Consider the following 22,046-nt stretch of genomic DNA (forward strand, 5'->3'; position numbering starts at 1 on the left):
TAACACCTCGGACCACGACATTCCTCTCAAGTCTTAACCCCCTACTTCTTGCCCCCCAACCCCCCCCCCCCCCCCACAAAAAAAAAAACCCGGCCCCACCTAACCAACACTCAGCCATTCATATCCTACCCCATCCTGCCTCCACCATCCCCTACATCCCCCAACATGCCTCCAACAGAACCACCTTCCCGACCCAAACTCATCCATGATCCCTAATCCTTCTCGTAACCTTATGTGACTCCTCACCCTATAATTACCCACCCATCACGACCTCTCCCCTATCACAACCTCCCACCAGCAACCCCGTCGCCTATTCATTCGCTTTTTAAGTTGTCATTGAGTCATGTTACCACTTACCTCTCAACATTGTAAATCATTATGTCATGCAACACAGTTAATTTGAGATGATTTAAGATTTGAGATAATTTTTTTTTTGCTAACAACTTAGCTTATTTACTCATTACCTTTCAATGTCATAATGTTTTGCATTAGTTTTTAGATAATTTTTATAAAGTCACTCGAATTTATAAAAATTGAAAATAATACTAAGTATCTAAATTGAATTTTTAATAATTTTATATTATCTATTACTCATGACCTGAGATATATTATGTAATAATTACTTGAGAAATTTTAGCAAATTATATTTTTTTTATTTTTTTTCGTGTAAAACCCAATATCAGAATAAAGTAAGATTATTTCAAGGTAATGAAATATTGTCTTTCGCTTCTTTCGTTAAACGACACACTTTGATTTAGTGAAAGAATCAAAATTTATGATTAGTAGCAAACTTAGTCGTTATAGTTGTTTATGAGATACGATTTTGACAATGACTCATTGGCTTGAAAGGTTGGTTTAAAAAAAACAGAGAGAGAATCTTGATTTAAAACTTAAGTTTGTTAATATTGCAATTTTAATATGAATTGACCCGGTTAAATATAATACGATCCTATTGTTTATTGTTGCACACGGTCTATTATCACTAAATAACTTGAAAATAGCTTATCCGAAGATGACCCGGACTCGACTATAATTCTTGCAAACACAAGATGACTTAACTCGAACTAATCCGATCAGAATCCGACCGGGTTGACCCATTTGTTAAGTCTAAACCCAGTGACCTATTTGTATGACAGATGTAAAGACATTGTAAGTAGATAGTTGGGTTTCATTTCATCTATTTCACATAATTTATAGGTGTGATATACTAAAGGTCATTTTCTATTTTTGAGAGGTAACCCACGTGCAAATGGATCTCAGGTTTTCATCAAATACAATGACAAAAATAAGATGAATAACATATCGCAGTAGTAAGTACATAATCATATTGCTGACCTCAATAAGTATATGATCAATGTTCCAATAGTTACCATTGACATTTGGCATAACCTATACGTGTGGCAGAGGCGGAAACATGATAGTGCGGCGAGATGATGGCGGTCGAAGGTGGGTGGCGTTTGAAAGTAACCATATGATCGTAGTGGACAATTTCGCACACGTATTATATGTGTTCAAAGTAACAGAAGATCAGAAAGAGTAACAATTACTTGATATACCGTGGGGATACCAAGTCCTAATTGTCTAATACTCTTGGTGATATTAATTATTAAAGCTAAAAAAAATGGATATTAGTGGCTAAAAATGGCAGAAGATAACATGCATTTTTTTTTTCCAAAAACAATTGTTATTCACTTATACTTCGTATTTGCTAAGTTCCTTCTATACCAAAATCATACAGCAGTAAATTTGGAAATGATTGTATGCTAGTATCTTTTCGTAATCAAGAATCAAGGCTTAAATTTCGATTTGTTCAATTTTATGCACTTTCTAATATCTTACTTTAGGATTTTTAATCTGTCATTTTTTAAAATTTAAAAATTTAGTGGAGCCAAATAAGATGAGAAATTGACAATCATTAGTTATTAGTTACTAATTTTGAATTATGATGATTAAAATAATTATGATTGAATTAAATGATTTTGAATTTATGAAAAGTTTAGGATAATATGATTTAAAGTAAGATTTTTTTTTGAAACTCACTCGAGGATTCTTAAAAGTATTGAAAAATATCAGCATGTGTATATTCTAACCTTAATTAGTCAGATTTAAAACTTAATTAGTCAAATTTAAGTAATTAATCAGCATGTTATATATTCTTTAAAAGATACTCAAAAATTAACCTAAAATCGTAACTGAACAAATATCCTAAAATGGAGGCTGTAAAATCTAGGAAAATAAGTTGTAAACGAAATTTTAAGATATGTTATAAGCTGTAAATGAAGTTTTAGGAAGATTTTTAATTGAGTTAGAAAACATCATATATTATTGCCGTTATTAAAGTTTGAGATTTCGTATTATATGGCTAATTGACGACTTTATTAAATATATCATATCTAGTTGATTAAATATATCCCGAATATCTTGGCTTCAATTTAGGAATCTGTATCATATTTGTTAGAAATCCAGCAAATGACACGTGGCGTATGAATAGGTGTTGACACGTGGCGATTAAATAAGCTGCTGGTTATTGCTTTAATATAATATATGATTCTAGTCCCAATACTTATAGGACTCCTATTTTCCTTGCTTGACTCAGACTTAGACCCGAATAGCTGCTCCATGTCTTTTGAGGCAATCTCATTTTGCATCAAAAATGACCCACAAAAATTTACCAAAAATGAAAATAGATAACTATTCACCGATACACCCCAAAATAGAAATAAATAACTATTGACCGGGATAGAGGGAGTACATTAGAAGTATGTTTATATGTGAAACATACATAATAGAGGGAATAAACTCTAACAAAGTCAGTATGTTTCAATGAGAAACATGCATAATACGGAGTATATGGAGTATATGATAAGTGTAATTTATCATTTGTTGGCTTTGTATGTAGGTGGGATAAAAGTTGTGTAAGTCAGCTTCCAGACTACATGAAATTTATCTACAATGTGATTCTTGATACGTGCGAAGAAATCAGAAGAGATTTGGCAAGTGAAGGAAGGTCTTATGCCGCGGATTATTTCAGCCTACAAGTAAGGGTTAATTAATCTTTAGACACTTATAAAATCAACAACTTTTCTAAATTTACACTCGTATAATTTTTTTTTTAATATTTTATACCTTTATAAAACACTTCTGAACAAATTTTGCCCCCTTAGTCTGATTCCGAGATAAAAAATGGTAAATTCCGTTAAATTTCAAATTTTTCCTCTAAAATCCATAATTTATGACTTTCCCTTATTTCTTTCTTCTATCTCATCTTCTATCTCACCTTCTATTTCCTTCTCTATTGTATGTACCTATTTACTTCTTTTTTTCTCCCTTTTTTATCTTTTATTCTATCTTCATCTATAATGATATATACTTGTCATCTTAAACCTTCAACAATATGAATGACTTCTTGTTGAATTCAACCAAGACACTTCTTTCGTATATATTTTCAAATTATGCATATTTCTTTTTATTTTTTCAGATTGCCAATAGTTTTTTTCTTCAAATTATGTAATTAGGGTACTTAGTTTTGTAATTGTATTGCAATTTGTTCGTAACTTACATGACTACTGAGAAAGAGAATAGAGTATGAACATAAACTATAAGTGGATATAGAACGAGAACATTTAACTGAATAAACGAAATATATATAATTTTTATAATTGTATAACGATATTTATTTTAATGGTATGACAAATTATTGCCATAAAATCGAACAAAAATTGCATAAACTAAACTATCAGATTATGGAATCCCTTGAGCGGGTTAGTATTATTCACATTCAATATATAGGAGTACATTAGGTTGTTATCATTAGCAGATTACAATGCCTATAATTAGGAGAAAGACTAGCTAAATATGGTTAGAGGAGATATACACAATCCTAACAAATATATACAATATATTTGACTAATACACCCCCACAATTTGAGCGGTAGGAGCACGAACGCTCAAGCTGGAACGAAAGCGCTCAAATAGATGCCGTGGTAAACCCTTTGTGAAAATGTCGGCGTACTGGTATTCGGATGGGACATGTAAAACGCGGACTTCACCAATACGAACTTTGTCACGAACGAAATGAATATCAAGTTCCACATGCTTGGTTCGCTGATGTTGGACGGGGTTACCAGATAAGTAGACTGCGGAGATATTGTCACAAAAAACTAGTGTGGATCGTAGAATAGGGACATGAAGCTCAAGAAGTAGATTCCGAAGCCAACTAGTTTCAGCAACTGCATTAGCTACGCCACGGTACTCAGCCTCGGCACTTGACCGTGAGACTGTAGGTTGCCGCTTAGACGACCACGATACCAAATTATCTCCCAAAAAAACACAGTATCCGGACGTAGAGCGCCGTGAATCGGGGCAACCTCCCCAATCGGCATCGGAGTAGGCCGTTAATTTAAAAGACCGAAAGGGGCGTATAGTTAAACCGTGGGATTGCGTGCCTTGTATGTATCGTAGTATCTGTTTTAAGAATTGATAGTGCGAGGCACGGGGATCATGCATGAAGAGGCATACCTGTTGAACTGCGTAGGTAATGTCCGGACGAGTAATTGTCAAATATTGAAGCGCGCCGGCTAATCTTCGGTAAAGAGTCGGGTCCTCAAATTTAGGACCGGTATTTGCACTGAGCTTCGAACCAGTTTCGACAGGTGTGGAGCATGGTTTACAAGAAATCATCTTAGCACGAGAAATAATTTCTTTGGCATATTGAGTCTGTGATAAGAATAAGCCGCTTTGAGACCGAGTCACATTAATGCCCAAGAAGTGATGTAGATGACCAAATCTTTCATAGCATATTCCCGTGATAAACATGAAATAATGGACCGCATGAGGGCCGTGCTGGACGCCGTTAAGACAATATCGTCCACATATAATAGTAAATAGGCCGTGGCAGATGCAGTCTTGTAAATAAATAAGGACGAGTCACATACACTGCTAACAAAACCCTTCGACTGAATAAAGGTAGCAAAGCGAGTATACCATGCTCGAGGGGCTTGTTTGAGGCCATAAAGGGACTTACGGAGTTTGCAAACGTGATGAGGGGCGTTTTTATCAACAAACCCGGGAGGCTGATGCATATAGACGGTTTCATTTAAAGTCCCATGGAGGAATGCATTTTTGACGTCCAATTGATGAATAGGCCATGATTTTGAGATGGCAATGCTGAGGACCGTTCGAATTGAAGTAGGCTTGATGACCGGACTAAAGGTTTCATCGCAATCAATCCCAACCTGTTGTGTCTTGCCATTGACGACAAGACGAACTTTGTAACGTTCGAGGGAGCCATCTGCATTAAACTTATGACGGAACAACCACATACACCGAATAATAGAAGCGTCAGTCGGTCGAGGGACCAAATCCCAAGTATGACTCTCCCGTAACGCGGAAAATTCATCCTGCATGGCGCGGTTCCAGTTTGGGTCCTGGAGGGCAGTTTTTGGGGATTTGGGAACGGGTGATAGTGAGGTAGAGGTAGTGAGGGCTTTGGGTTTGAAGATACCATTCATGGCTCGTGTGGTCATCGTGTGGGTAGGAGGGGGAGGTGGTGGTGGAGGTGGTGGGGGTGAGGGTGGGCTGGCGGAAGCAGGGGATGGTTGGGCAGGAGAAGGGGGTTGTACGTGAGGTGGGGTATCGGGTGGAATGGATGCAGTAGGTGTGAGTGGGTGGTCTGGGCTTTGTGGTGGCTGGGTTGGGGGGTCGGTGGGAGGAGTAGCAGTGGGTGAGAGTGTCGGGTTGAGGGGTATGGGTATCTGGTCAGGCGGGTTTGATGGGTCGGGTTGAGGTGGTGGAGTGGAGGATATAGCGAAGGGAAAATTACTTTCATCGAAAATGACGTGACACGAGACATAGACGCGGCCAGTGACGGGTTCAAGACAGCGATACCCGCATTGGTTGGGTGGGTAACCAAGAAAGACACATTTGATGGAGCGTGGGGCTAATTTACGGGGACGGGTGGCCGTAGTGTTAGGATAACAAGCGCACCCAAAGACACGTAAATGTTCGTATGATGGGTTTTTGAGGTAAAGGACGGATGTAGGAGTGTTGTAATTAAGAGTGGAAGTGGGTAATATGTTGTGAAGGTGAGTTGCAAGGTGAAGGGCGTCGACCCAAAAGTGAGAAGGGACCGAACCGTGTTGGAGGAGAACGTTGGTGATGTCATTTAGCCGTTGAAGCATACGTTCCGATTTTCCGTTTTGTTGGGAGGTATGGGGGCATGAAAAACGAAAGAAAAGTCCATGTTGTTGTGCGAAGTTGGTAAATTTATTGTTGGCAAATTCGCGACCCATGTAACATTGAAATGATTTGATATTGATATTAAATTGGGTACGCACAAATTTATAGAATTGAATGAATTTATCAAAAACCTGGGACTTGTATTTTAAAGGATACACCCAAACAAATTGGCTATAATTGTCCATGAGGACCATGTAATATTTATAACCTTGTTTGCTTAAAAAGGGAGAGGTCTAATGGTCACTGTGTACGATGTCAAAAGGTGCAAGAGTGTGTGATGCGGAATCGTAAAAGGGTAACCGTTTGCTTTTGCTTATTTGGCAAGAAGAACAAATAATAGAGTCTGATGGTTTATTACAAGCAATACGACTCGATGACTTTAAAATACGTAAGATAGAGGGACCCGGGTGACCAAGACGGGAATGCCAAACATCATGGCTATGAATCAAAAAGGCAGACGGTGGGCTTGGGTTTGCTGTGGACGGACTCGAGGTGGACACGGGGTAGAGCTCGCCGTCACTGTCACTCCGCAAAATCATTTTCCCAGTCGGAATATCCTTCACGGAAAAACCAAAGGGATCAAATTCCACACTAACATTATTATCCTTAGTAAATTGTCGGACGGAGATCAAGTTTTTAATAATGTGAGGGGTATGGAGGACGTTTTTTAGCTTGAGGGTTCGGTTATTTGTGGGTAAGTTGGTAGTGCCAGAACCCAAAACAGGAATGCTATTACCGTTGCCAACATAAATAGAACGAATTTTGCTCGAGTTAAGGGGAGAAGAAATCATACCTGGGTCGGAAGCCAAGTGAGCTGAAGCACCCGTATCCATATACCAAGGGTCCATGGGGTGTTGCACCGAGAGAGCTTGGAGAGATTGAGCCAAATCAGTCGGTTGCGGGGGCTCACTGTCAAGGATATAGGCCTGCCCAGTTTGTCGAGGCCGCTGAAAGTTCCTGTTATAGTGTCTCGGCTGCTGCTGTTGTGGCATAGAAGTCGGCCACTGAGGTGCCCAACCGGGGTAAGTCGGGTAGGGGCACGGTGGGGGGGGGGGGGGTCCAGGGGGTGGTCCAGCCAGGAGGTGGGGGCCATGAGTAAGGGGTTGGGTTGGTCGTTGGTGTCACGGGTTGTGAAGAAAATTGGGTATTATTATTGTTATTAGTATTATTATTATTATTTCTATTATTGTGACGACGACGGTTGTGATTGTTATTATTATTGTATGACGGGGGCTGACACGGGGGAACCTGGGTGGTCTTAGGGTTGGGTTCGACCCACTGGTCAGACGGTGGAGCCGCAGGGGCTGCTAAGGCAGTGGCGGTCTCATCTCTACTGGATTTGCGGTGGAGTTCAAGTTCTAACATACTACGGGCCGTCTCAAAATTCGGAGACGATTGATTAATATATGACGCAACAGTATCGTACTCACCGGTGAGACCACGAACCAATTGAATGACGAGGCGAGTATCGGATACCGGAGCATCGACGTCCTTAAGCATTCCAGCGAGCTCCTTGAGGCGTTGGCAGTAGGCGTCCAAGGACGGCATACTTTCAAGTCGGAGGCCATTAAACTCGGACTCGAGTGCAGCAGCGCGAGCCCCTTTATTATTGTTGAAGATGTTTGCCACCTGGAGCCATGCTTCACGAGCGGTTGATTTGTCTTCAAGAACACGGAGAAGGAGATCGTCACTCATCGTCCCGTAAATCCATTGCAAAACATGGGCATCTATCTTCTTCCATGCCGAATAGTTCTCATCGGTGGATGGCGGAGCAGGTGTGCCGTCAATGTGAGCGAGCACATCGTATCCTTCAGCATGGAGACGAAAGAGGCGGAGCCAAGTCGCGTATGTCACCTTGGTGCCATCGAGAATTCTGACTTTGTTTTGTATGTTAGTTACGGTGAAGACGGGATGAAGGTTGCTTTTAGGAGGAGGGGGATTACTAGCGTCAGTAGCCATGGAGGTGTCGAAACACCCGAGAGGCGGCGCTAGGGTTTAGGATCGAGAAAGGAGGAAACGAATTTCGCACCTAATTAGGCTGATACCATATCAGATTATGGAATCCCTTGAGCGGGTTAGTATTATTCACATTCAATATATAGGAGTACATTAGGTTGTTATCATTAGCAGATTACAATGCCTATAATTAGGAGAAAGACTAGCTAAATATGGTTAGAGGAGATATACACAATCCTAACAAATATATACAATATATTTGACTAATATAAACATTTAAAAACGCAGATTAGAGTATTTTGAGTATTTTAAGATGTTTTCATTAAGTTTAGAAGTACCACTGATATTTTTGAAAAAACAAGGGATAGCACATAGAATTCGAAGAAATAATGTAAGGATACCAATGTAAAAAAATCCAGAAAAAATATATATATATATATAGAACTGATAACTTCTACAGTATTACTTATATTGGGTCAATTGTACAGATGAAAGCTGTGTGTAGGAGTTACATGCAAGAAGCAAAATGGTGTCATGAAAACTATGTACCAACATATGATGAGTATATGAAAAATGCTATTGGAAGCTCCGGCTACAAATATATGCCAACGGTCGTCTCTGTTGGAACGACGGATATAAGGAAGGATGGCTTCGAATGGATTAACCAACCATCCAAGGCAATACTAGCTGCCTGTGTGATGACTAGGATCTTGAATGATATTAGTAGCCACAAGGTATGTGGCTTCTGCCCAAGAAATCGGTTTTTCGTAGTGCCTACGTCCTAATTATGTGTTTACTGTTTATTAAAATACTCTCAAAAAGTCCAACAAATGAATACAGCAAAAAGTTTATTTATTACTTTAACCCTAACGAGGTTCAACAATAATGTAATGTAACTGGTCATTGCTACAATTATATTACTACGCCCGTCTTGTACATTTTTCTACCTTTGATTTTGGCACAAAAACCCATAAAAGAGAAAAGGTCAATCATTAAATGGCAAACAGACTAAATTGAGCATAAAATATCAAATTATCATTCAGAGACATTCCTAAAATAAACAAGTAAACAATTAAGTGAGATACCCTAAAATAGAATAGGTAAACAAATAACCGGGACGAAAGAAGTAACATTTAGTTTTATGGTGATCTTTATATTATCTGATATGCTCATGAATTAGAGTGCGTACAAAAATATACTCTATTATAGGATAAGTGAAACATTCTTGACGCTCTAAAGTCTCCACCTTCCTCACTTCGGAAAGATTCAAACTTCGAAGTACATCCAAATGACTATTTTCGTCCTAATTATTTATTTATCTTGCATTATTATCAATAGATTAGGCGGGGATTAATTTGTACGGCAAATAACACAGCTAGACATGTCAAAATTCGACCCGATCCGAAAACTCGACCCGCCCGATCCATTTTTAGGGTTACAAACCCGTTTTTTCGACCCGTGACCCGTTTGACCCGAAATGACCCGTTATTTTAGGGTCGAGACCCGACCCAAGCGGGTCGACCCGTTGGGTCAAGGGAAAATCATGAATTTTATTAAAAATATTAATATTTATATATTATATTTGAAAATATAGTTAAAAAATTATTTTCATTACTTAAAATTAAAAATTCAACCAAAAAGTCAATTTTATATAACTTTTATAACATTTAATAATAAAATAATTATTAAAAATTTTTATTTTAATAATTATATCAATATAATTATTGTATATGATGAATATGATTAAAATAATAATCTAAATATATTTTACTTTTAAAAAAAAAAATTTAAATTAAAAAAATCGTTTAAAAAAGACGTTAAAAATTATTTCTTGACCCGTATTCTGACCCTAACCCGACCCGTGATCCGCATGACCCGACCCGACCCGTATTCTGACCCAACCCGCACGACCCGTTTGACAAGTCTAAACACAGCTGATCAAAATACTCAAAGAGAAAGAAAGTTAAACAAATAAAAGAAGTTAAACAAATGAATGGGGGACTGGGGAGGGAGATATACAACACACATAATGTTAATTTATTCAATTTATTTTCAAATTGTTTGTTTATTTTTGTTTAACATTTTTTTTATATATAAAAAAATATTTCTTTTGTTTCAGTCATTTATTTACTTTTTATATATTTTTTATGAGAGATTTATTTTAATAAAGGTAAATAAATTATTAGTACAAGATAGACGCGATTATTAGGAGTTTATGACATTACTTTTTAACCGTTCTCTTTTGGTGTAATATTACAGTTTGAACAGGAAAGAGGCCATGTGGCATCCGCGGTGGAATGCTACATGAGACAATTTGGTGTGACCCAAAAAGAAGCTTATGAAAAACTATTCTTGATTGTTGAAAATGCATGGATGGATTTGAAAGAAGAAATATTTCGACCAACTGCTGTTCCAATGGAGTTATTAACCCTAGTACTAAATCTGTGTAGGACATTATATGATATTTATGGGACGGGTGAAGATGGATACACCATGAACCAATTAATGCAGGGTCAAGTTGAAGCGGTTCTCAAATCTCCGATAACATAACCAATTGGGTTTGTTTAAGATTGTTTAAGTTAAGACAGTTATAAATAAGAATTGGTGTAACATAAATAATATTCCGTACTTTGTACTTACTATATTCAAAATAATTCACTACCTATAATAAGTTACAGTACTTAAAAATAATATAAGGGAGTACACCTTATAATTACACCAATACACCACTGAGGCACTGAGAACGTTTTTCTCGTATCTATTGTAGTTTCTAGCATGTAATTATAACGAGATATTGTCCCACATTAAAATTTCATATTTGTCCTTTGAGCAATATTGTCCTTGAGATTTGAGTTATAGGTTAATTATCCATTCCTATTTATGTTTCTCTTTTTATAGATGTAAAGAAATAAAGTGCAAAGCGTCTCACTATAGACAAAGGATATCCGTCTATATATAGCTATGGATGGGCCAAATAACCACTCACTTTAAGCAAAATGGGCCAAATGTCACCACCTCATCGTCAAATGTCACCAGTACCATTTCCATGTGATAAACTACTTGTTGTAGCTTAGCAAATGGCACTGGTGACATTTTGTAACACCCCCTCTTACCCGGCCAAGGTAATTGGGAGATGTTCCCATCTCGGTTTCCCGAGGCGGTAAATCGGAGATACAACAAGAAATATTTATTATAAATAAATAAGTTTAGTGATTACAAACCATAAACGTAAACAAATGATAAATGAAATACAACTCGTCTATGACTATATCAACCACCTAGTGGCTAAGTACTCGACTCCAAAGTCCGTAGTGCATCCCGAATCCCGATCATGTCAACACGCAAAACCTATACTCAACCTGCTGTTGGAGTAAGTGTCCTTAACAATGGTGCGATCACATGATTAAATCTCATAATAAGAATACGTAAGGGATGATTCATTTATGTAGTCAACTTATCAACATTAATGAGTAATGATTGGCTAACTAGAGTTTGACATTACCGTCGTTTGACGGTGGTGGTCAGTTGATTCCTTAAGGTCACACCTATAGGCCAATTCTCTTAATAGATAAATTAGTTAATTGTATAATAATACAAGTTAATTAATACCTTAAAATTGAACAATTTATATTTGTGAGTGAGAGTTTGATATCTTATTGTGTAGCTTATTAAAATATCAATTAGTTGGAACATTTTGGTTTACTAAGAAAATGAAATTATTAGTTTGGTTTGGATTTACCAGGAATACGGGTCGGGTTAGGGCCAGAATACGTGTCCGAGAAAAGTTTATGACGTCTTTTATTCGCCTACGTTTATCATTTTTCAATCGAAAAAATGTACTTTTTGAAATTAAATTATTTTTAAATATTAATAATATTATTATATTCATTATTTTAATAATTATTTTATTATTTAATGATATAAAAGTTATGTAAAATTCAATTTTAAATTAATTTTTTATTAAAAATATTAAAATAATATTTATTATTTGAATATAATATAAAAATATTAGTCCCTCCACACACACTCATTTTCACCCCATTTTGAAAATGAGTGTGTGGAGGGAGTAATATTTTAAAAATATTCTTAATTTCTCTTTTGATCCAACGGGTCGGAAGGGTTTCGACCCTAAAATAACGGATCATTTTGGATCACGGTCAAGATTTACGGGTCTTTGACCCTAAAAATGGCCAGGCGTGTCGGGTTTGCAAGTTGGGTCAGATTTTGACAGGTCTAGGTATACCTGTCGACGGGGGGCTCCAAGGGTAGAGCAATTCAGTTTTCTGAACCGGGGCCAAATAACATTAAGGACCCCAAAAATCTTAAGTCAATTACTATCTCAACTAGAGTGAGCTGTTAAATCTAAATGACTATTGCTTATTGGGCTTCACTACCAAGACGGCTACAACTTGCGCCCAATAACATGGAATAATTACTTTGGGTAAATTGAAATGTCTCAATAAAATGAGTGAATAATTAACCTAGAAATTTGAAGTAGACCATACTCCACATGAAAAACAATTTGAAGACTCGTTAACCCGACGCAAACCCATCATATAACCAATTCAAGTGAAATTATATTAAAGCAAATAAAATCCGACTCTGAAATAAACCGACCAAAACCAACCCGACTAAGTATGCTTCTATAAGTAGCAGTAGTGCAATTGGGCAAGTGATTATAACTTATAAGAAGCAAATTAGAAAAATGGATAACGTGACAAAAGTAGTACAAAGTTTAGGGAAACTCCCTTTTCTTCATCTAGCTCTCATCATTTCACTCCTAACCTTCATAATCATATTCTACAAATGCCTATACAACACCACCACCAAAACCAAAAATCCGAAATTGCCCTCGCTGCGAAGGTTGCCTATCTGGAGTGTAATGTCCAAGGGTTTAGACAAAACAACAATCAAACCAGCAGAAATAAAACAAGTTCTCAGGAATGCAATAAACTTGTGCTAATTAATAAAATTATGAATTGACCTCCTAAAATCATGAAACTTGGCAGTAAATTACTTTGATATAAGAACCACTTCTGAGCAAAAGACCAAGATTTTTAGAGGACTCAAGGTATTTTTAAGACTCAACTGAACTGATTGACAGACACAGAGGACTGTAATTGAGACAGTTCTGAGACAATGCTTGAAAGGAGGGAACTTGGATATAATTATCAACTGAAAAACCCACAGAATACTCACAGGGAATTAAGCTAATAATTTGGGGTGTTAGAGTTAAGAAATTCCACAGATTAACACAGGAAAATCTCAACTGAAACAAACAGCAAAGCTAAACTAACCACAGTCTCAGCACAGGAAAGTTTATACTCTACTAACAGGTACTTAATCAATAACCACAGTCTAAGCACAGGTTATTATCAAGCCTGACTCTAATCTACTGAGACTAAGCATAAGATTAAGAGGTTTAAATTTGAGAGAAATCTCAGGTTTCATTCATAAATCATTTGTGTTACAACGATCGAGCTAAGGTCCTTATATAGGCCTTTTTAGGTTACAATCTTGAAAGAAAAGCTACATCCAAGGGTCAGGATCTCTCCTCACATGCTGGTAAGAGTCCAAGTACAATATTACAACGGTTTAAAAGCTCTTAATTGTAAACTGGAATGAAAACAAAAGAGAAATGCAGTGTGATGTGACATGTTGTGGTCCTTTCTTTGCATTTGCTGGCTTTTCTTTTGAATGTAGGCACTTGAGGACGAAATGATTGAGTCCTTGGCATTAAAATTGGCTCTAGGTTGTATCTGGTATATGGGAAGACAAGCCAAAAGTTCCTTGCATGCTTTTTCCTCATGGTTTAGCCAGAAATGGAAAGATTGCTTTTGTTGTTTGTCATTCTTTGCAGATTTGCATTCGACTTAGTTTTCTATGACTTGCATTGTGATTCTTCCTTGGACCCCTAGGACTTTTCTGAGCTTAGTTTAATGGCCAACCAGCTGGCCATGGTGGCAGCTGGTGGTTGGGCTTGTACTCGTACCTATTAGCCACTAAACCTAGCCCATTTTGGTTGCTTCCTGAAGTGGGTGTGGTGTTGTTTTGGCCTGCTTGCATTTGTGGAGTGTCCTGGTCAGTAGCTCCTGCTGCAACCTCCCCTGGTTGAACAGGGCTTGTCCTCAAGCCTGGTGACTCCTCCCCCTCAGTATCCTCATAATATGGACTTAGGTCACCTATATTGAAAGTGCCATGCACCTCATACTCTCCTGGTAGATCCACTTTGTAGGCATTTGGACCAATCCTCTCAATAATTTCAAAGGGGCCATCAGCTCTTGGCATTAACTTGTTCTTTCTTCTTGATGGAAACCTCTCTTTTCTTAAGTGAACCCAGACTAAATCCCCTGGAACAAATTCTTTCCTTTTCTCGAGGTACCTTGGTACATTTCTGTATTTCTCATTGGTCTTCTCAATCTCTCTTTTCACAGTTTCATGGAGTTTCAACAGCTGTTCTGCCCTGGCCTTAGCATCATGATTCATCTCATTTCTTGGTACAGATGACAAGTCTATAGGCATTAGGGGGTTAATCCCATAGACAACCTCAAAAGGACTATGACCGATGTAGATTGATGGTGATCTGTTGAAGGCAAATTCTGCTGCTGCTAACTTGATATCCCAATCTTTTAGACTCTTGCTTACAATACATCTCAGAATCCTACCCAAGGTTTTGTTGGTGACCTCAGTTTGGCCATCTGTTTGGGGGTGGTGAGATGTCTTGAACAATGATTTGGTCTTGAGTAGCTTCCATAAAGTTTTCCAAAAGTAACTCATGAATTTTGTATCCCTATCTGATACAATTATCTTTGGAATCCCATGAAGCCTTACAACTTCTTTCAGGTATAGCTCAAAGCAACACTAGCAAAGATCCTCTGTCTTCTTGCAAGCTATGAAATGGGCCATTTTTATGAACCTGTCAACAACAACCATGATTGAATCCTTTCCTCTCTGTGTCCTTGGCAATGCAACAATAAAATCCATGCTCACATCCTCCCATGGCTTACTCGGTACTGGTAATGGGATATATGGACCAGTTTGGAAGGAACTCTTAGCCATTTGACACATCGAACATCTCCCGAGAATACTTTGGACATCCCCATCATCTTTGGCCAATAGAACTGTTCTTGTAGTATGTCCAGTGTCTTTTGAACACCAAAATGCCCTCCTAAGCCTCCTGAATGGACTTCTCTGATTAGGAGGTCCCTGTAGGAACCCCTTGGAACACAGAGCTTGTTCCTTTGGAATAGAAACCCATCTTGCAGCAAGTATTTGTTCCCTGGAACCCTATGCCCTTCAAACTGTGTGATCCACTCCTCGAGAGAAGTCGGGGTCTTCCTTGTACATCTCTTTCATGAACTCAAAACCAAGGACCCTGGTTCCCATAGTTGTGATAAGGAGTGCCTCCTTGATAGTGCATCTGCCACTACATTTTGTTTTCCTTCTTTATACTTGCTGGAAAAGGTGAATGATTGCAAGTACTCCACCCATTTAGCATGCCTGTGACTCAACTTGTGCTGGCCATTGATATATTTCAATGCTTCATGATCAGAGTGCAACACAAATGGCTTTGGTTTCAAATAGTGACTCCAATGCATGATCGCCCGATAATTGCATAAAATTCCTTGTCATAGGTAGAATACTTTAACTTAGCTCCATTCAATTTTTCACTGAAGTAAGCTACAGGTTTCTGAGCTTGGATTAGGACTGCACCAATGCCTACCCCACTGGCATCACACTCTACTTCAAAGAGTTGATCAAAGTCTGGCAATTTGAGAATAGGGGTCTCACACATCAATTTCTTAATCTTCTCAAAGGATGTTGAGCATTCTCAGTCCAGTGGAACTCTCCTTTCTTCATACACTCAGTAATTGGATCAACAACTGAACTGAAGTTCTTGATAAATCTCCTATAAAAGGAGGCCAATCCATGGAACCCCCTCACCTCAATGATTGTTTTAGGAGTAGGCCATGATTGAATGGCTACAATTTTGTCCTGATCAACTGTAATCCCTCTTCCAGAGACAATGTACCCTAGGAATGCCACTTCTTCAACCATAAAAGTGCATTTCTCTATCTTGCCAAATAGTTTTTGTTCCTTGAGGATCCTGAACACAGCTTCAAGATGTTTCAAGTGCTCCCTTTCACGCCTTTATAAACCAAGATGTCATCAAAATAGACCCACGCAAATTTGCCTAAACATGGCCTTAGCACCTCGGTCATCAGTCTCATAAAGGTGCTTGGTGCATTAGAAAGACCAAATGGCATCACAAGCCACTCATACAGTCCATGTTTAGTTTTGAAGGCGAGTCTTCTTCCACTCATCTCCTTCCCTTATCCCGACTTGATGGTACCCTTGCACGAGATCAATTTTAGAAAATATCATGGCACCACCGAGCTCATCTAACATGTCATCCAGCCTTGGTATTGGGAACCTGTACTTGACAGTGATGTTGTTAATGGCCCTGCTGTCAGTACACATCCTCCATGTTCCATCTTTCTTGGGAACAAGTAGAGCAGGGGACGCACAAGGACCGAGAGATTCCACGACAAATCCTTTACTCATAAGTTCCTCAATCTGGTTTTGCAACTCTTTGGTAGCAGTTGGATCACTTCTATAAGCTGGCCTGTTGGGAAGCACGAGCCGGAACAAGGTCAATGTGGTGCTCAATGCCCCTCAATGGTGGCAACCCACTAGGCAGCTCTCTTGGAAATACCTCTTTATACCTCTGAATTAATGGTCTAACTTCAGCAGGTATCTCAGGGCTCCCTTCCTTGCTTACTTCTTTGGATAGTAACATCCAGACAGGTTGTTCTTGCTTCATTTCTTTGATCATGGCTGCTTCAGAAAGAAATAGCACACCATTGTTCTCCTCTGGCATACTTGGACCTCCATAGTTTCTCTGGTTGGGTGGTAATGGGGTCAGAGTAACTTTCTTGCCTTCATGCTTGAAACTATAGATGTTATCCTTCCCATGGTGAGTGGTATTCCTGTCATACTCCCATGGTCTTCCTAAGAGTAGGTGGCAGGCATCCATTGGAACAATATCACACAAGACTTCATCTTTATACACCTTCCCAATAGAAAATGGAACCAAGCATTGCTTGTCCACCCTTACTTCTGCTCCCTTGTTCAACCATCTCAACTTGTAAGGGTTTGGGTGCTCTTGAGTTGTCAGGTTGAGTTTACTAACCATGGCATTTGATGCCACATTTGTACAACTTCCCCCATCTATGATCAGGTTACAAACCCTCCCCTGGACTGTGCATCTGGTTCTGAATATCGGGATCTTTGATCGCCTTCAGAGGTGAGTGTTGGGAATGCATAACCCTCCATAAGACTAAGCTGTGACTGTATCGGGGGGGGCCACAACGCATCTTGTTCTGGTTCTCCTTCGTCTCCACTTCCTCCATTATCGGGTCTCATCTTCCTCATCTTGAACCAAACCTTCTCTCTCCCACTTTGCTCTACTTCCATTCTTTGTCAAGGTTCTCTTAGAAGGACAGTCCTTCCTAAAATGGCCATACCCTTGGCACTGGAAGCATTTAATTTTCCCATCAGTCACAGATGTGTTGGTTCTAGGGTTCACATGACTCTTCCCCTTGCCTGGTGTTGGTTGGGTTGCAAGTTTTGGAGTTTCTCCAATCCTAACCCCAGAAAAAGGTTTGAAAGTGGGTCTGGTAAGGGGTTTGGAAACAGTGACTTTGGCTTTTCCCATCTTTTCAACCCTCAATGCCAGGTTGACTGCCTCATCAAAGGACCAGACTTGTTGCATTCTAACTCTTATAGCAATCTTAGGATCTAATCCCTCAACAAACCTAGCAATTTTCTCGCTCGGGCTTTTCGGTGATCTCACATTGCGGGGTAAGTTGTTCAAAGCTCCTAAGATAAGACTCAACAGATTGTTGGTCTTGTTTCATTTGGTTAACTTGATAAACATATCCTGTGTATAATCTTTAGCTATAAACTTATCCTTCAATTTCTTTTTAAGTTTTAGCCAAGATTTAATGGGTTCCTTGCCTTCTCTCATTCTCTACGGCTTTTCAGGGTCTCATACCAAAGTGAAGCATAACCTTTAAATTTAAGGATAGAAACTTTGAAAGCTTTTCACAAGTATATCCCTTAAATTCAAAGACTCTCTCAACAGTTCTAATCCAGTCTAACAAATCTTGTGGTTTAAACTACCATGGAAATCGGAATTTCTACCTTTATATCTTTGTCTCTTTCCATGTAGATGCCCTCTGCCATAGATTCATCGAGATCGACAAGCCTTCTTCATGTTCCTGGTGGTATGGTTGTCCTCTTCTGCTCAAAGCAAAGCCTCTACCCCCCCGCCTCTGCCTCGTAGGGTGGCTGTTAGGAACTCCTTCTGCAAGAGTGTTGACAATATTTACCAGTTCATTGATTCTTCCGCTATCCGATCCACCCTGGTCTCAATACCGGTGAATCTCTCTTCACTCATGGGTTATTTTTTGTAGTTTTGTTGTAGTTAGGGTAAAAATGAACTCACTTTCCTTCCCAAGACTAACACAAGATGGAATCGTGTTAAAACCTTGCTCTGATACCAATTTGGAGTGTAATGTCCAAGGGTTTAGACAAAACAACAATCAAACCATGAGAAATAAAACAAGTTCTCGGGAATGCAATAAACTTGTGCTAATTAATAAAATTATGAATTGACCTCCTAAAATCATGAAACTTGGCAGTAAATTACTTTGATATAAGAACCACTTCTGAGCAAAAGACCAAGATTTTTAGAGGACTCAAGGTATTTTTAAGACTCAATGAACGATTGACAGACACGAGAGGATCATGTAATTGAGACAGTTCGAGACAATGCTTGAAAGGAGGGAACTTGGATATAATTATCAACTGAAAAACCCACAGAATACTCACAGGGAATTAAGCTAATAATTTGGGGTGTTAGAGTTAAGAAATTCCACAGATTAACACGGGAAAATCTCAATCTGAAACAAACAACAAAGCTAAACTAACCACGAGTCTCAAAGACGGGGAAAGTTTATACTCTACTAACAGGTACTTAATCAATAACCACAGTCTAAGCACAGGTTATTATCAAGCCTGACTCTAATCTACAGACTAAGCACAAGATTAAGAGGTTTAAATTTGAGAGAAATCTCAGGTTTCATTCATAAATCATTTGTGTTACAACGATCGAGCTAAGGTCCTTATATAGGCCTTTTTAGGTTACAATCTTGAAAGAAAAGCTACATCCAAGGGTCAGGATCTCTCCTCACATGCTGGTAAGAGTCCAAGTACAATATTACAACGGTTTAAAAGCTCTTAATTGTAAACTGGAATGAAAACAAAAGAGAAATGCAGTGTGAGTGACATGTTGTGGTCCTTTCTTTGCATTGCTGGCTTTTCTTTTGAATGTAGGCACTTGAGGACGAAATGATTGAGTCCTTGGCATTAAAATTGGCTCTAGGTTGTATCTGGTATATGGGAAGACAAGCCAAAAGTTCCTTGCATGCTTTTTCCTCATGGTTTAGCCAGAAATGGAAAGATTGCTTTTGTTGTTTGTCATTCTTTGCAGATTCTGTTCACTTAGTTTTCTATGACTTGCATTGTGATTCTTCCTTGGACCCCTAGGACTTTTCTGAGCTTAGTTTAATGGCCAACCAGCTGGCCATGGTGGCAGCTGGTGGTTGGGCTTGTACTCGTACCTATTAGCCACTAAACCTAGCCCATTTTGGTTGCTTCCTGAAGTGAGTGTGGTGTTGTTTTGGCCTGCTTGCATTTGTGGAGTGTCCTGGTCAGTAGCTCCTGTTGCACTATCATAGGCAACCTTCACCAACTCGGCAAACTCCCACATCGCTTCTTACGATCCTTATCGGAGAGATATGGAGACCTTATGTTGCTCCACCTTGGCACCAAGCCAATTCTTGTCGTCTCATCTGCTAACGGAGCAGAGGAAATCATGAAAACCCATGACATTAACTTTGCAAACCGGCCATACTCGAAGATTGCGGCCTTAGTCATCTATGATGGTAAGGACATAGCTTTTGGCAAGTATGGAGAGCACTGGAGGAAGCTTAAGAGTATCTGTGTATTGAATATGCTAAGCAACAAAAAAGTTCGTTCCTTTCGAAAAATCAGGGAAGAAGAAGTTGGGCTCATGGTTGAAAGCATCCAAAAATCGACACCCAATTCGCCACTAAATTTGTCCAATACTTTCATGAAACTAATAAGTGATTTGGTTTTCAGGGCGTTGTTTGGAAAAAATTGTGGTGAAGAATATCTTGGACCGCTTTTAAAAGAATTAAGCGAGGCAGTCGGGTCATTTATTTTTGGAGATTTCATACGTTGGTTGGGTTGGATTGATGAATTTAGTGGCGTGTTATCTAAGGGAAGAAAAGTTGCTAGATCGTTAGATTCGTTGATCCAGAAGAGAGTCGAGGAGCATATAAACGGGTTTGATGATGATGGTCGTAACCAAGAAGATAAAATTCAGTACCTTGTAGACGTTCTGCTTGAAAGTCAGAGGAATGATTCATCCATAGATATGGACACTGTCAAAGCACTTCTTATGGTAAATATTTCTCATACTGTACTACTCCCTCCGTCTTGGACTCCTGGTCAATTGTTGTACTTTGGTTTTGGCGTCTATTCTTAAAATAGAAAGGATAACAATTAACTGAAACACCTAAAATGGAAAAGGACAACAAATGACCGGGACAGAGGGAGTATCATCTTCCACCCTGAGCCCCTTTTTATTACTCCTCGATCAGGTGAGAAGTTATCTATTTCAGTTTTGGACTTTTGGGGTGTATTATTCAACAAGTTATCTATTTCCATTATTCAAGATTTTATTCAATAGTTTTGAGTTTAAAATTGATATGGCCTACACAGGATATGATTACAGCAGGAATAGAGACAACTGCAACGTTACTAGAATGGACAATGTCGGAGTTGCTTATGCACCCGTTAGTCATGAAAAGGCTGCAAAAAGAATTGAGGGGATTTCTCAGAGGAAAAACTGTAATCAACGAGGATGATTTGAAGGACATGATGTACTTAAAGGCTGTAATCAAGGAGTCACTAAGGCTACATCCTCCACTTCCCTTTCTACTATTTAGAGAATCTTCTCAAGATGCACGAGTCCAAAACTATGACATTCGTCTTTGGAACACAAGTTATCATCAACGCGTGGGCCCTACAACGACACCCGACTTATTGGGAAGAGCCGAGGAATTGGACGAGAGAGATTTCTTAACTATTCGGGGCATGACTTTGGATTCATTCCGTTTGGAGGTGGAAGACGAGGTCGCCACAGGATTGCTTTCGCTAATGTTGAAGTTTGAACTCGCGTTAGCGAAATCTTGTAGGTCACTTCAATTGGAAGTTGCCGATGAGGTGAATGTTGATTCTTTCATGGCGGAAAGTTTTGGCGCCTCATTGCGTAGGCGAGATCCGTTCATAGCCATTCCAACTCCATATTCGAATTATTAGGTGATCGAAGTAAAAAGACTCTAAGCTTTGAATATTCTAAAAATTCATCAAATATCTTTGTTTACCAAATACTCTTTATCCGTAATAAAGTTTGTCCTTGTATGTTTGTTTTCGTACGTTTTTAAATTCTATGATAGGATTAACATGGACATTGATCATTCACTAGCTGATGATAATGATATAGATCTATCCGTGTGTTTATTTGTTCCAATATTCGATTTGAGTTTGGATCGCTGACAGGAAATAGATTCTTCAGAAAATGGAAATAATCCTAATTTATTCCGAGTTTGCATCTTCTCTATTTCCTAAATGAGATAGAGGGTCTAGTTTCCTCGCACAAGATAATATTACATTACATTTCTGTTTTCGTTGCCTTTTCC

General features: G+C 38.7%; 2 protein-coding genes across 2 annotated transcripts in view; both read left to right on the top strand.

The window, feature by feature from the left end:
• The window catches only part of LOC141645850 (putative sesquiterpene synthase), a 31,851-nt gene extending 20,834 nt beyond the window's left edge, over positions 1 to 11,017 (top strand). The window contains exons 5-7 of the mRNA XM_074454033.1: positions 2,900 to 3,038; positions 8,682 to 8,927; positions 10,453 to 11,017. Coding sequence (XP_074310134.1) covers positions 2,900 to 3,038; positions 8,682 to 8,927; positions 10,453 to 10,743 — 676 coding nt within the window. The 3' untranslated portion in view covers positions 10,744 to 11,017. The remainder of the gene's footprint in view (positions 1 to 2,899; positions 3,039 to 8,681; positions 8,928 to 10,452) is intronic.
• Positions 11,018 to 17,387: 6,370 nt separating this feature from the next.
• Positions 17,388 to 21,666, top strand: LOC141646551 (cytochrome P450 71A3-like). Its single transcript, XM_074454422.1, has 3 exons — positions 17,388 to 17,500; positions 19,975 to 20,746; positions 21,067 to 21,666. The coding sequence occupies exons 1-3, from the start codon at positions 17,388 to 17,390 to the stop codon at positions 21,664 to 21,666; spliced, it is 1,485 nt and encodes a 494-aa protein (XP_074310523.1).
• Positions 21,667 to 22,046: the final 380 nt, after the last annotated feature.

Source organism: Silene latifolia, chromosome 3, assembly GCF_048544455.1.
Source record: "Silene latifolia isolate original U9 population chromosome 3, ASM4854445v1, whole genome shotgun sequence".
NCBI lineage: Eukaryota > Viridiplantae > Streptophyta > Magnoliopsida > Caryophyllales > Caryophyllaceae > Silene > Silene latifolia.

Coding starts and splice junctions, on each gene's coding strand:
- LOC141646551 (XM_074454422.1), top strand. CDS start 17,388: ATGGCATTTGATGCCACATTTGTACAACTTCCCCCATCTATGATCAGG. Junction 17,501..19,974: donor ATCTTTGATCGCCTTCAGAG/GTGAGTGTTGGG, acceptor TGTCCTGGTCAG/TAGCTCCTGTTGCACTATCA. Junction 20,747..21,066: donor CTGTCAAAGCACTTCTTATG/GTAAATATTTCT, acceptor TGGCCTACACAG/GATATGATTACAGCAGGAAT.